The sequence below is a fragment of the Bradysia coprophila genome, assembly GCF_014529535.1.
Source record: "Bradysia coprophila strain Holo2 chromosome X unlocalized genomic scaffold, BU_Bcop_v1 contig_416, whole genome shotgun sequence".
In the NCBI taxonomy this organism is placed as follows: Eukaryota; Metazoa; Arthropoda; class Insecta; order Diptera; family Sciaridae; genus Bradysia; species Bradysia coprophila.
The window spans coordinates 17,108-18,098 of record NW_023503334.1 but is presented as its reverse complement, the minus strand read 5'-3'; the positions used below and the strand labels follow the sequence as shown (position 1 = coordinate 18,098).

At 37.0% G+C, this 991-nt stretch overlaps 1 protein-coding gene across 1 annotated transcript; it reads left to right on the top strand.

Moving 5' to 3' along the window:
• On the top strand, window positions 1–991 carry LOC119069908. Its single transcript, XM_037174114.1, has 3 exons — window positions 1–288; window positions 389–725; window positions 794–991. Exons 1-3 carry the CDS (start codon window positions 90–92, stop codon window positions 891–893), a joined length of 636 nt encoding a protein of 211 aa, XP_037030009.1. The 5' UTR covers window positions 1–89; the 3' UTR covers window positions 894–991.

Below are 991 nucleotides of genomic sequence, written 5' to 3'. Positions count from 1 at the left end.
TATATTCTGTTTGAAGGATTTGAAGTGTCTGTTTTCAACTGATATCCAACGTATAATTTCAATTTAATTTCTTTCCATTCTCAACGAAAATGATGTACAAAGGCGATGTGAATAAGGAATACGAAAAAGAATTGATCAGGTATCGATCACAACAAGTGATTATGAAGGCACTGTTGGCAGCTAAAGATTACATGGGAAAAACTGAACCTGAAGTTGTTCAGCTGATTAATGTAACTTATTTATCGAATGACTTAAATTTGAATCGAGGAGAGGTCGACTCACTATTCGGTAAGTTTCTGCACTTCATTTTTCTATCAATGAGTAGCATAATATTCACTCAGTGATATCATCTAGAGGAAGGCGACTGTCAACTTCTTTCCTGTTTCAGGTACAAAACTTTCATCAAAATCTCTCGAACCTTTACAACGAGCGAAACTAATGAAGCATCTATTCCAACAAATAACTACCCAATGCAACGATGTGAATAGTTTTGCCCGGAAAATGAAGCAAGACGTGCAATTTAACGTTTTCGAAATGGACAACACTACCAAACAAATCGAACTGCTTTTGGCGAACTACAACGAAAAACTATTGCAACTGGTGAAGGTGAAGGCAAGACTGTGCGATTTGGAATCTCAGGCTGTGCAGTTGAAAAGTGGCTCAGAGCAAAGGAAACAACTGGAACTGTTTCGGTTGGAAGTGAAACGAAAAATCATCGAAAATGAGTAAGTTCAGTGGTTGATTCTCTGATTGGCGTTGACCAACATTGCCCGTTTTTTCTGTTCAATTTCAGACGTTTCAAACGTATTCTGCTGCATCGAATGTGCAATCAAACTGCTAAAAATACGGAAGCGTTGCTGAAACTGAAATATTTCTTAGACGACATGTCATAATCACAATCAACCAAACGAAATATCCGCTTGTGCAAAGGCAATTTAAAACATTCTGACTTGTAAATAAAGTTCCTGTAAATACAACAATGCTCGATAAA